General features: G+C 56.5%; 1 protein-coding gene across 1 annotated transcript in view; it reads right to left on the bottom strand.

Moving 5' to 3' along the window:
- The window catches only part of ARHGAP35 (Rho GTPase activating protein 35), a 125,450-nt gene continuing 111,894 nt past the window's right edge, over window positions 1-13,556 (bottom strand). Inside the window, exons 5-7 of the mRNA XM_044257044.1 lie at window positions 12,231-12,362; window positions 5,612-5,717; window positions 1-4,830 (exon numbers count right to left, since the gene is read on the bottom strand). Coding sequence (XP_044112979.1) covers window positions 4,473-4,830; window positions 5,612-5,717; window positions 12,231-12,362 — 596 coding nt within the window. The 3' untranslated portion in view covers window positions 1-4,472. The remainder of the gene's footprint in view (window positions 4,831-5,611; window positions 5,718-12,230; window positions 12,363-13,556) is intronic.

The raw sequence follows: 13,556 nt of genomic DNA on the forward strand, positions 1-13,556 counted from the left end.
TTTGGTTTTTTACAAGATTGATTTATTAACTATGATACATATCACATAAGGCCTTTTCAGTTTTTTACACCATTCCCATTGAGACGAGTACAATACTTTGTAGCAAATACATGATTTTAAAAAACAAAACCAAACAGAACCACCTCAGTCAGAGATGCCTCAGCCTTGACAGCTGACCATGCACTAATCAGTTTGGAGCCTCAAAAAATCCACGACGTGTTTAAAAAAAAAAAAAAAGTCTGGAAATGAAGCAAACATTCCTAACACCAACTAGAAGATGTCCTGGTTAAAGCCCCTAAAATACAAAGAAATAATTGTTATACTTTCTTTACATACAGTTCTCCACTTTTGCTGCAAAACAAAGTTAGGCACACGGCCAGACTACTAACACATTTCAATACCATTAATACGCTTTTTTCTCAGGAAACTCAAAATATTTGTTAATTCAACATATATAAAGATCATTTAACATGTGAAAATACAAGTACCAGAAAAATAAGCTGGCAGCAGCACTATTCCAAATTTTCAAACAATTTTTATTCTCATACATTGTTTTTTGTTTTTGTTTTTTTTTATGTACACAGGGGACAGGATATTTTTATGGAAACAATAACTTAGGCCCTGTCTCTACATGAAAATGTAACCTCACTGTGGTGGGCCCAGACCTGGCTCCCCAGGAGGGCAGGATCCCTCCTGGCCACAAGTCAGAACCTGCGGAGGGGAGAACGGCCTTTGCCCTCACAACGCCCCCAGTGGCCAGCAGTCCCAAAACGACTCCGTCCTTCCTTCCACCTAGGCGCAAACGAGTGGCTTGAACCTGCCAAGCAACAGGAGAGCGACTCCTCAACCGTCTGCGGAGTCAGCGGGCCTCGGAGCGAGCGCAGTGCCGGCTGTCCCCGTCCCCGGGGCACACTGTGGCCCACTGCACAGGACTGTGGAGACCAGCCCCTAGAAAGTCGCCCAAGTCCCTGGGGCTTCCTTCTCTTGGAGACACAGCAGCAGGGCAGAGCCCCCAGTGGCAGCGAGACGGTATCCACTCCTTTCTCAGAAACCCCAAAGCAGCGTAGCTGTCCTCGTGGGAATGGGAAGGGAGCACAGGACAGGGTTTTTACCAATGCAGCGTGGTTTTCAAGTTTCAGGGCTGGGGATGGACCACCCTCCAGGCCTTCCTCCCCACCCCGAGACCAGGGCACCAGGGCCCCAGGTGCAAGGCCAGGGGAAGGCACGTGCTCTGGGCCCCTCGTGGACAGCACGCTGCTCCTATGATGTCACCCTCTGTCCACCTGGCAAAGACCAACAATTTCTGCCAGAAGAATCACAGTGGCAGCACATTCCTGCCTCGCAGCAGAAGACCAAGGTGGCGGCCCGGTGGAGAACACAGGAAACAGTACCAAGTGTTTCCCAGCACTCCAGAATGTCAAGTGATGGCAAGAATGACTCGACGGAGAGCAGGAATAAATGTGCCGTGTGTGATCCCCAGTAGGCAACACAGCCAATAATTCAGAGCTGATTTGCAAGCCCATGCCGCTCGACCTTGGACCCCTTCCACGGCGGAAGGGCCCGGGTCAGAACCAGCATCAGCCCTCTGCTCCCAACCAAGGGCTGTTCATTTCCACCGAATACGGCCACTCCTATCTGCGGATGTCAAACACTGGCCAGGGAGAGACCTCCCGTGGAAACCTATTACCTCTGCCTACCTGCTCTTCCATTCTGGCCAAGGCTGACTCCTGCCTGCCCTTCCCTCAATTCCAGAGCCGCGGGGGCCGCTGGTTCAGTGAGAATCGTGGGGGAGCGTGCTCTTCAGAGCTTCACATGCTGGATGGCCTTGAGGAGTGGGAGCATCCCATTTAGGGCAGCCCGACCCAGCACAGCTCCAGGGACCAGGCGCCCCCTTTGGTCCGGGTGCTAACCCCTGGCTGGGGACTGAAGGCCAGGGCCTACAATGACCACAAATGCCAGCGCCAACCCAGAATGACAGAGAAACATTCCCCAGTTCAAGTCAGTCTGGAGCAGAAAACTAGAAGCTAGACTTGACAGAGGAAATGGAAACAAGAGGAACCCCTGGTGCTTCCCGTCCTCGGCAGCTCTTCAGGGCATGAACCAGCAGCTCCAACCTGGACACTCTTAAGCCTCTGGCAGGATGCCGAACCCAGCCAGGGGAATGGGTCCTGCGGCTCCCACTACTTCGTGAGGGCAACGGCCCGCAGCCGGTGTCCCGCCGTCACCCACACACTCGGGAGTCACCACCTGCCCGTCTGCAGTCTAAAGGGTGTGGGGAGCTGGGGGGCTTGTCCAGTTGCTGGAGCACAGCCCAGGCATGCAGGCAGTGGCATGGGGGGTGGCCCCGTGGAGACGGCGGGTGGGCAGGGGACTGACTACCTTCTATTTCGGTTCACAAAAGGGATGGTGGTCCCGGAGCACCCCCACCCAGTACCCTGAGAGGCTGCCTCGGGGTGGGTAGATGAGCATGATCTAGAGGAAGGCGGCGATCCATTCAGCAGAGTGATTTCCTCACCGGCCCAGGGCTCAGAGCAGAGGAGGCTAGACCACCAGGACCGTGGGGCCAAGCGCAGTCACAAATGACCCATTACCTTCCTGCCGACCTTGACCGAGGGCATTGGGGCGCTGAGCCACAGAGACCCCCCACCCAGCACTCCCATCACCATTCAGGTACCTTAGGTTTGTGTTTTGACTAGTGTTCTTAAAAAGAGGCGGTAGAAGTTGCAGGGACAGTTTCCCAAGCACCTTGCTCTGGCTTACAGGAGCCACGAGCAGTAAGGTATCCAGCTTATTCGGAGAAGTCAGCGAGCGCAGGGCCTCCCTCCTCTCCCATGGCCGTGAGAGTGGGACGGGAGGCAGCTGTCACCCAGCCGAGGAGACCCAGGGCATCATCAAACCTGCCACAGGCGTTGCTTAAAGTGTGGAGAGACCTGGAGCCCATGGTCAGGGCACCTCCGTGGCAGGCTTTCCAGGGGCAGAGGCCACAGCCTGGCCACGAGGAGTGGGGGGCAGCCAGCAGCTGTTGCAGCCTTAGCACGATCGCTGCATCTGGGGGACAGAAGGTGGGGCACGCGAAGAGTTCCCCGGCGGTCAGTGGGAGGGCCTGGAAGCTGAGGGGAAGGGTTAGGGAAGGGCTGTGTGACAGGCAGGCCCAGCACCCTCCTCGTGACTCTGATAGCTTCTGTGACTTTTGCTCCTCCGGGCCCTCCTGGTCCTGGGAACACAAAGGATGTCCCTGCGCAGGCACAGGTGACCACTCTTCACACATCGCCCACCTCCCACCAACTCCCCTGGGCTGGGGATGTCCTGCGGCCCGGGATGATAATGACTCCATTCCAACACCAAACACAAGAAACTGAACCCCAGGTGCACCCAGAGTCCCCCAAGGTGTGCCCTCTCCAACAGGCATACCCCCCACGTGCCCACCCACTCACATATGTGCCCACCCCCACACAGAGTAGTGTTTCCATAGCACTGTAGTGTGTTCCAAGGCAAACCAGGATTCAGGCTGGTCTGTGGGTCTCCCAAACGCTTCCCACCAAGGGCTTTAACTGTCTTCTTGGGGAAAGGGGACCTGGTGACAGGGCGAAAGTGGGACCCCCACAGCTCCTCTGGCCACCACCCTCGGGCATCCTTCTTTCGCTGTGACCACCTGCTTGGCTCTCCGAGATGTAGGGGGAAGGTCAATCTTGAGGTCTGTAGTGTCTTCCTCTTTCTTTTGTAAGTTATTGTAGGGGTTTTTCCACATTTCTTCCAGTGTTGTTTTAAAGGGAATGTATCCCAAAGCCTGTGATGAGGGACGGGCGTGTGGGAAGTGGAAGGGAAGCCACGCACTTGTGGTCCAGGCGCAGAGCTGCCCTCCCTGTCCTGACCTGGTGGGCCAGCACTCGCAGCACTGTACCTTGGGCTGACAAAGCTGTGGCCTGTGTGTTCCCGAGGCTGCTGGACAGAGGCTCCCCTAACAGGGGCGGGGGTGCAGACATGAAGGTAGAAACAGACAGATGAAATGGACGGGAATTGTTCTCTGCGGGGGCTGCCGGCCCTGCCCCGGGGTGGCCCAAATCTTGGAGCCTCCTCCTGTTGGTGGATGCCGGGGCTCTGTCCAAGCAGTGGGTGGGTGCCCCAAGGCTGGTACGTGGGGGCAGGTGGGGGGGTGGTCTGGGGAGCAGTGAGCGTGTGGAGGGCCACGGGGTCTACTGCCTGGCCAGTTCAGTCCTCAAAAGGGTCCAAGTCAAAGGACAGGGGCGCCCCCTGGCTGCTGCCTGTGAACAGCTCCAGGTCTGCAGCGCTGGGCTCAGGGGGCCTGACAGCCCTGCCCTCCGGGGACTGGGGCTGGTGCTCCTGCTGACTTCTTCAGAAGGTAACGGGGAAGAGGGGACACTCTCCCCACCCCAGTGGACCTGGTTTTGTTCAAGGCCAAATGCCACCCCATGGAAGAGAGAAGGTGTCCTTTTGCTCCAGGCCTTGGCGGCTCACAGCGTGTGTTCGGCTTGAAGCTGGGAGGGGAGCAGGGCCTGCATGGGGGACTGGGGGGTGGGTGGAGGGGACTGGGGGGGTGATGGCTGACTTGTGACAGGTGTGGAGGTGAGGAAGGGGACAGTGGAAGCCACGGCAGAGGGGGAGCTGGGCGTGGCACCAGGAGGCTCACTGATGGGCCGATTGTGGAAGAAGAAGGGGCACTGCTGGATGAAGAGCTCGATGATTGTCTGGTAGGTCCGCGTGGCCGTGAGGGCGTCCATAGTGCTGAAGTCGGGTCTCATCAAGGTGGGCCAGAAGCAGATGGAGAGGTTCTCACTGGTCATGAGATTCACCTTGTTGTTGTGGCTGACTCTGTGGGAGACACCAGACTCATGGTCAGAGCTCAGCAGTGCAGAGGGCCCCTGCCCTGTCCCCTGTGTGCTCCTGGTCACCCTTACCCCGACTGCTCCCCCTGCCTGCCCACCCACAACCTGAAAACAGAAAAGGCCCAAGCACAGGTCTCTGTGGCCTGGCCTGGACGTTGAGGTCTGAGACCTTCTGTGGCCGGTCATCTGCTCCCGTGTCACCACCAGGCCATCCCCTGAGGAGTGGCTCTGAGGTCTTGGCTCATGTGATGCCTTCCATCCACAAATGACTCTCATCCAGACACCAAAGTGCGTCACGCCGCTCTGGCTGATGAGAGAGGGAGTGTGTACATCCGGAGCTAGAACTCCGTACAATACCACTCTGCCAAGAGAGGAACAGGTTTGCCTGGAAAACCCACCTTTTCTGTCTGTGAAGGAATGTGGGACACAGTCCATGGACAGGCTGCCTGCCCGCAGGTCCTGCACTTACTCGCCAGGCTTGAGGTTCTTCCCAGCGTTGCCATCCTGCTCAGGGTCGTGTCACATACATAGAGGGCTTGGGGCACACTCAGGGCTGCGTAGGACCCTCGGACAGGACCAGGACGGAAATGGGAGGTGGCGGTGAGAGGCCAGGGTACTCCCTGGGGAGCCAGACATGCCCCCGAAGAGGAGGTGTGGCGGTCCCTGGCCAGGCTGAAAACACGGCCCGGTCCCACCTCATTCTGTGGCTAGGGGGCCCCGCTTGGCAATTTCTGGAGGAAGACCAAAGAACAAGCTCCGGGACATACTTGTTTAGGTGAGAGATGACATATTTGAAGACTTCGTGGTTTTCCTTTGGAAATTTCTTGAGTACCTCCTTAAGGGCATGTAACTTCTGTTCCCGGTCATTGATTTCTGAGGAAAGAGAAAACCAAAGACTTTCGTGGCCATGGCTGGTGGGTGTTATGGGCTCAAGACAGTAAGATACTGCTCCTGGGCAGGTGGTGAGCTAACGGGCTGCGGGCTGCCTCAGAGTACACACAGACCAGGGGTTTCAGACAAGGTCAATCCCAGTCTTTCCCCCGAAAGCCCCTGCCCAAGGCAGGCACACCTGGCAATGGGCACTGACCCAGCAGCCAGGCCTACCTCTTGGTCCCAGGCTCCTGCTGAAGGGGAGCACTGTGTGCCTGGGGCTTCCTGGCCCCCACTACCAGAGACTCAAGGACCACAGAGACGCCGCCATAAAGAACACCATTCTTTGCTCATCCGGTTGCCCCTGGAGACAGGCATCCCAATGCAGAAAGCCTGCGTGCTTCCTGACCAGACGGGTGAGCGCCGACACCCACCCACGCCAACAGACTGTCTAGGGAGGGAGTCTGTCACAAGACCAGGGCTCTGTCCTTTTCCTAGAGACACAAGGACCCTCTACACATCTCCTTATTGGAGGAGCTGATGCAAACAGTGGGGGAATTCTCATGCAGTTCATCAAAGGGTCTACGTACCCCCTTCCCCCACTACCACCCACTCTCTGCCCATCACGGAATCCTAATGTAGTGGGAACAGTGGGGGCTAACTCAAGTTGGTGCTCATCCACACCAGGCCGGGGGTCGTCGGTGCCCACTGAGGGGTAAGGAAGGTGAGGCCCAGAGAGACTGCAGGGCTTGGGAACCAGACCCCACTGACAGGCTGCGGAGCCTCAGTGGGGCCGGTCATGCCTGCTCCCTGGGGTCCTGCCTGGCCCTTCTCGAACATGCCTGGCTTGCCTGGGCTGGGAGGGCCGGCCCAGATTTCTCTGAGCATGAAAGACCTCCCTATACCGACTTCTCAGAACTGAAGGTGACACCTGGGACCCAGAGAAACCACAGTTGAGCCCAGGAAAAGACAACAGCTATCCCACCCTGACGGGGGTAGGGGTGGGGCAGTGGGCGGGTTGCTAAAAAAATATGATAGTTCCTGACTGGTCTGGGGTACAGACTCCATTGTGATGGATGTAAGCTCTGGAGCCCGTCCTCAAACATGCTGTGTGCAACTCTGCCTCCAACTTCTGGAGGTTCATGGACTCCCCAAAACTCATCATGTTCCTTAGGAAACCTATGGCCTCCAAGCTAAGAACCTCTGCAGTACGCGATGTGGGCCCAGGGTCAGAGTCTGGGGAAGCGCGGGAGGAGCCTGGCTAGAGCCAGGCCAGAAGTGACAGGCGGAGGATGCACGGCTGGAGGGGATGGCAAAGTGCAGGGTGGAAAGGCTGCACAGCGGGTCAGAGCCCAAACCCTAGCCAGGCAGTCCTCGGTTCAAATCCTGTCTCTGACGCTGACCAGTGTGTGATTGTGGCTGTGTGACATTCTGCATGTGCACTCCTTGTCTGTACAAGCGGCTGATGACGGTGTGGCCACATGCTAAGAGCCAGAGCTCACACACAGACACACAGTCAGCACCTAGAGGCAGTCTAAGGGGCAGGATGCGAGGGAAAGGGAGGCTGCAAAGATGGGCAGGGCTGGAGACCCCGAGTTTTGGCCGACAGGCTCACGGGCCTGGAACTGGCAAATCTTTCAACTCAAGAGTGGGACTTGATAAAAATCATGTTTTGCTAACAGCTACAGCTGTCTGGTAGAAAATGACCAAAAAGCCACAGGAACTAATTATGGGGGGCCATTATCACCTGCAGTGCTCTGAACCCAAACTTTATTTTAAGGGTTCAACCTCGAGAGTTTACTCTCTCACTGGCTGTGAGTTTCAAAACTCTTTCCTCTTAAACCTCAGTACAAAAATTTACTTACAGTAAGTTCACTGCCCTCATCAGGAGGAGTGACTGTCCTGACACCCGAGAAGCATGTGTGGGGCTCAGAACCTCCTTCAACAGAACCATCACACCCCCTTCCAGCTGCGAGTTCGGCCCAGGTCTCGAAGGGCCAAGGCTGTGTGTTTTCGTGACGCAGTTGACCCCTGGGACACCTGCGTCCAAGAGTGGGCCTCACTCATCCTCCTGGCTAGAGGCCGGAAGCAGGGCTGGCAGTGACAGGGGCCTGGGCCCCACCGAGCCACAGGGATGTTTGCTGCTGTCTTCCCTGGGAGGAGGAGGAAGCAGAGGAGGGAGTGTCGGGCCTGTTGTGACAATAACTCACGTGTTGTCCCTGGGAATGCCAGCCTCCCTCCTTATGTAGCGTGGTAGCAAGGTGCCCAGCAAGGCCCTAGAGGGTCCCCCGCCTTGTGCTTCCCCCCTCCTTTTCTCCAGCTGGCTTCGAGACGCAGGTGCTCGTGAGTGAGGAGGACCACTGAGTCTGGCAGGAGGAGGTGGAGGGAGGACGTCAAGAAGAACAGGAAGCCTCTCAGAGCAGAACCCAGCCCTGCCTCTGTCTCGTGAACCTCACGGCCCATCCTACTGACCTCACCTCCTCCCTCAAGCAAGGGAGCCTTCCCTCAGGTACTCGGGACACCAGGTTCTTACCTCTGGACAATGCCAGAGTGCTAAGGGACAACTTCAGAGTCGTTCCAGCCCTCACCACACTGGGCTCCCCCTACACGCTGGCTGAGAAAATGCCAAGAGGCCGTGCCGCTGACGGGAAGACTCGGGAGAGGCATGGCGGGCGGGCACAGGCCATCTCCCAGTCCAGCAGGCCCGCTCGGGGTTCCTGGCCTTCCACCATGCTGTGGGGCGCTCCAACTTCAGGGACCCTCTCCGAGGGAAGATGTGGGATGGCGAGGGCACCTCCACAGGGCCAGGGCCTCCCTAGCTCACAACCTGCGCTTGTGAAATGAGGTCTCCACCGAGAGAGCAAGATAGGTTCTGGAGAGGCATTTCCAAGCCAGCAAAATCCGGACACAGACCAGGTGACTGAGAACACATCTAGAACTAGCAACACCCCCAGAACTCAGGAGGAAGCAGAGGCCATGGCTTAGAGGTAAGCTGGCTACTCCTCATGGCACACAGATCAACCAAGGCCCTGAGGAGTAAGAGCGCTGGTCCAAGGTCCCACAAGCTGCTGTCAGGGTTCGTGATCCCAGACACTGTTCTCACCCTGGCTGGGGCACTCCGCTGCCACCTTTAGTCCAGGCTCTAGGCTGGGATGTGCTGCCACAAAACTCAGGGCCTGGAGGAAAATCTCAGATGGCCTTTGACCATCTCACACACCTGCTTCAGCAGAAAAGGAAAAGCCTGCCTCAAGGCCCTCTCACTTTCTTGGGGGCACACACAGGCCTGTATAGCATGGAACCCACACCTCTCCCTCACATGTGAAACAAGTCTGCAGCCAAGATTTCACTCTGTTGGGCCTGGAATGGAAGATTCTGGGTGTCTTTCTGCAGGAGGCAGGACCTTGTCGTCACCTGTTCTGTGCCTCCTACCCCAACAGACCGAGGCGGCAGGGACCACACACTTATCTGTCCATGCCATCTGCCAGGTCCTACACAAGGTCTGGCAGGTGCCAGGCTGTGAGCGAGGAACTGACGCGGTCATTTCGACAGACAAGAGGAAGCAGGATCCCAGAACTAGTTTATCATCTCTAGCTGTGAGCCGTGCCACCTCTCGATGGGATGGTGAGACGGTGAGCCAGTATCCTGAACCACCTGGGGAACACCCCCCCCCCAACAAGCTACTGAAAGCTACCGCTCTTCTCCAGAGACTAAACTGCACACAGAGCTTCAGAAGCGGTAATGGGGCTAACGAGGCCCTAGAGCCAAAGGTCCTTGGGCTCAGGATTTCTGGGACAGCATTAGCTCTAGGATGCCTTCTGGCATAGAAGACGGCGGAGAGGCCTCTGAGGGGCTGGCCGGACTGGAGAGAGTCCCCTTGGGGGTGGTGGGGTTGGCGGTGTCATGGGAGAAGGGGAAGACGTGGGGTAAGAATAAATGGTAAGAGATGCTGAAGGCCCGGGTGAGGTGGAACAGGGAATGCAAAGCCCTTTTCTCTGCCTCCTGAAATCCTAGTTCTCCCTGAAGCCACAGCCCAGTTGCCACCTCTTCCATGAAGCCCTTGCCCCTAGTTCCCTCTCACTGCATTTTCTGCGCTTCTAGCTCAGTTGGCTTCCTGCTGTCTGGCAGGTGACTGAAGCCTGCACACTGGGAGGGCAGGGACGATGTTCATGCACAGAAGGTCAAGCCCCAGCATGCCACTCCCTAAGCGGTATGGGTCGGGGGGCAGCTGCTGCTGTCACTCAGCTCCGAATCACCCACACGTCACCTTGAGTACGGTAGGAAGATCACCGGCGAACAATCCCAAGTATCTATTGGTGGGCATATTTTCAGCAATATTCAATATTGTGAAATTCTGGAGCTAACAAAACAATTTGATAGTGACCTTGATATTTGTTGTGATGGGATCTGAAACCATTTCCAAGCCCTGAACATACAGACACAACAGCTCTCAGGTATTAAGTGGGAAGAGGTGGTCAAGTTGATGTTGCCATGGAAACCCAGCCAGGCTGGGAATACCTACTTTTGGGCTTGAGAATCTCCGTTTCATAACATCCCTTAATACTAATACTGGTACTGCCTGGTTGGTGTCCCTGACTCAGTGAACTCCCCCCCCACCCCCGGACACGCACAGCCCCAGTGGCCTTGGAAGGTGCCCAGTCAGCGAGATCCTCCCCCACCCCCCACCTTCCACCCAACCCAGGTTCAAGACAGCGCAGCCCCAGCTGAGGAGCTCCAGCTGACTAGCTCAGGGCACAGGAAACACACAATGGGAAGAGGAAGCAGAAATCTCCACCCTTTTCCAGGCTGCAGGAGTAGCAAGAAGCTCCCTTCCTCAGCAGTGGAAGCCAGGGATGGCGCTAGGAAGTGCAGCTGATTCCCTATCAGTAACACCTCCCTCCCCTGCCCCCCCAGGCCCCTCTAAAACCCCAAAGGGGATGCTATGTCAGCAGCTCCTGCAGTAACAATGGGACGGTCAGGAACCAGGACTCTATGAGCCTCTAGATGGCGCCAAGTCAAGACAAATGCTGACAGGAATCCTCCCGCTTGGGCGCCGAGAGCCGCCTGCACCTTTTCTTCCTAACTTCTGCCCAGAGAGCTCAGGTGGAAAGCAAGCTGGCTCCAGAGGGAGAGAGTGCCCATGGGTTTCACATCTGGGCCAGCCTGGAGCTTTCGGGAGGAGGGATCGCTGGGAGGGCTCTGTCTCTGGCCAGCAGGAGCAGAGCCGGAGCTGACCCCTGTCCCCACCCACCTGGTTTAGAGAAAGCCGGACTCCTGCTGGGAAAGAAGGCCAGACCACCAATGACCATGACCATGCCAGAACCCTGCACTTCTGTTCCAGCCCTGACGGGCTCAGATGAGTTCCGGAGCCGCGAGAGATTCTGATCTGCCGAGACCATGGGATCAAGTACAGCCAAGGCAGTGCCCAGCTTGCAGGACCAGACGTCGCAGGAGTGCAGACCAGGGAAAGGTGGTGCGGTGTGTGTGTGGGGATGCTGCAGTCCCCGCAGCAGCCAGGTTCCGATAGGGGCGCCTCTGCAGTTGGGGCTGGGCTGCTGTTAGTACCCCCATTTCCTAAAGTCACTAAAAAGCCTGTGATCCAAGACTTAAAATCCTGGTTTTTGACTTCCCCCAAACTGCTGTCCACACCATCAGCCTTGTGAGTAAATCATGCTGGCTTAAAACTCCCTCTTTTGAGGTGGGCAGTGATGAGACGAGCCTAAGGTCCTGTGGTCTAAGGAACGCAGCTCCCTTCACCACCCACCCCCGCCTCCACCTGGTCACTGGCCAAGACCCTCCCTTCTGCAGCTCCACAGTAATGCCTCCTTCTGGGGGTCTTGGCCCACCAGGCTTGCAAAGCAGGAAAAAGGGAAAAAGTACCACAAGGTGGGAAGCTGCAGCACAGCACCAAGTCCGGGAAAAACTGCCTGCTGGGAAGGCTCCGGATACCGCAGACAAACGTCTCCCGAGAGCGGCAGGCCAGGGCAGAAATAGCTGTCAGGGCTGGCAGGATGGCACGCAAAGGTCGTCAGTAAGCCAGAGGGGCTAACCTGCTGGAGCCCCCAGGGATCATCTGGTAGGGGCAACTCAAGCCATCCCTTTCCCTCCAGAGTCTGGTTTCCTCTGAGGGGAGAAGAAAGGCCTATTACAGCCCTGCCTCTAGATCTCTCCTAATTGTCCACACATAGGAGGAGGGGCCGTGTGGTAGGAAGCTAAGGGTCAGGGAAGGCTGTGCCTGCCACGCCTCCACTGGTGACAAGCAAAGGAGCAGGAATGTGACTCAAGGCTGATACAAACCCAGGCTCTTAACTCATGAAGTTTTGGGGAAACCTGAAACTCTCTTGACAGAACCCTTAGAAAGCCCCTCTGGTGTCATCCTGAGTTCCCTGCCCTTCCGTCCTTCCGACCCCAGCTGGAGAGCCAGAGCGTCTGCTCCCAGAGCGCAGGACGCAGTCTGATGCTGTTGTAGCCCCGCGGCCTCAGTGCACCCTACGGCCAGCCCGGGCTGCCGGTACTCACTGTGCGCCTCCACCAGATCAATCTGCATGCTGTACGGGACCAGGGGGTCCGGCAGCTCTGAGAAAAAGCTCTTCATGGCCCCAGCCACGGTATTCACCGTAAAGTCCTTCTCTGCCAAGTCCAGGTTGTGGTCTGAAAGGAAGTTGGGAGAGTGAGGGCATTATAAGCTGGACAGAAGCCAAAGGAAAACCCAGCGCTTGGGGCAAGTCAGAGAAACCTTGAAGACCCTGGGATGCTGCCCAGGGCGGGCCTGGGGCCAGGGCAGGGACTAGGGATTATCACAGACCGAACAGGAGGTGCCATCCCTGGGCACTGCTAAAAAAAGCAAAACTGTGAGACCTGCAGATAGAGGCTGACACCCCATACCATCGTCTGGGTCATACTCTGTATAGAGTAACTGCACCCTGTCATTCCGGGCCACCCAACTCCCCTTGTCTGGCTGGGATGTGATGCTACATTTTCCTCACACCCTCCCTCTGGAAAAAACAAAGGACTTCCCTGAAAGGTTGGCTCACTTTTCATGGCAGGTTACAGAACATTACCAACACTTTTGACCACTGCCTCTATCCTTGGTTCCTTAAAGCGGCTGAGTAGACTTGTCTTTCTCTCTCTGGCCCCTCTCAGCCTATGGCACTACTGACCTCTGCGGTCTTCACTTTTTTTTGAATACTTCACTGCATTCCTGGTTTACAAGAAATCACCTACTGTTAGACATGAGCTGTTTCCATTTTGAGGGGGTATGATCTATTAACAGATTCTTGCATATACACAAGTACATACCCAACTGTGTGGCTACACCCTCATTTTGACCTCATGCTTTCTATCCTGCAAGATACACAGGTGTTTCCCTTCCCTAGTGCATGCCCTCCCCCCACCGCCAGCTAACAGAGACTGGCCACGGCGCATCCAAGTGCTGTGGCTCCCCAGGAGCTCGGGGGCAGGGTGCCTGTTCCTGGCTGCTGCCCTGTCCTGTAGGCCCCCACAGGCTGCCTGGCTTCAGAGTCTGGCTTGGTTTCCTCGGGCCCTGCCACATGCTGAGTTGGACCCTAGTTGGATCCTCAGCTTTCTTTCCTCTCTGGCTGGTGACATCTGAGAACTTCTATTGCTTTGGCTCGTTTGCTTCTGGCAGCAGTGGGCGCGACTTCTCATCCTGTAGTGTGCTCAGTTCTAGGGCTTAAGAGTTTGGCTCTCTGGCTCTAGACCTCTGAGACCTAGCTTAGGAGACAGCAGTCCCTGCCAAGAGCCAGTCTAACTCAGGAGATTTCAGCTTAGGGAGACCGGGTCACAGTGCTCAACTGATCTTACATGTGCCCTTGTGCTGTCTCT

This window comes from Neovison vison, chromosome 7 (genome assembly GCF_020171115.1).
Source record: "Neovison vison isolate M4711 chromosome 7, ASM_NN_V1, whole genome shotgun sequence".
Lineage (NCBI taxonomy): Eukaryota > Metazoa > Chordata > Mammalia > Carnivora > Mustelidae > Neogale > Neogale vison.